The sequence below is a fragment of the Penaeus monodon genome, chromosome 32 (assembly GCF_015228065.2).
Source record: "Penaeus monodon isolate SGIC_2016 chromosome 32, NSTDA_Pmon_1, whole genome shotgun sequence".
Classification (NCBI taxonomy): Eukaryota; Metazoa; Arthropoda; class Malacostraca; order Decapoda; family Penaeidae; genus Penaeus; species Penaeus monodon.
Window position 1 is genome coordinate 32,786,157 of NC_051417.1, and position 263 is coordinate 32,786,419.

The 263-nt window shown below is 64.6% G+C and overlaps 1 protein-coding gene across 1 annotated transcript in view; it reads right to left on the bottom strand.

The window, feature by feature from the left end:
* LOC119593824 (tubulin alpha-1A chain-like) overlaps positions 1-263 on the bottom strand; it is a gene marked incomplete at its 3' end in the record, with an annotated part of 18,651 nt that overhangs the window by 3,069 nt on the left and 15,319 nt on the right. Inside the window, 1 exon segment of the mRNA XM_037942853.1 lies at positions 62-236. Coding sequence (XP_037798781.1) covers positions 62-236 — 175 coding nt within the window.

Genomic DNA, 263 nt, shown 5'->3' on the forward strand with positions numbered 1-263 from the left:
GCATCTCGGCCGGCGATCCAGCTGCACACACTTCCTCGTCCGCACGAGCGAACAGCCTCACCTGGTTGGCCGGCTCGAAGCAGGCGCTCGTGATTTCGGCGACCGAGAGCTGCTCGTGGTTGGCCTTGGCCGCGGAGACGACAGGGGCGTAGGTGACCAGAGGGAAGTGGATCCTCGGGTAAGGCACCAGGTTGGTCTGGAATTCCGTCAGGTCCACGTTCAGGGCGCCGTCGAATCTGTCGAGGGACGGAGGGTGGCGTTTG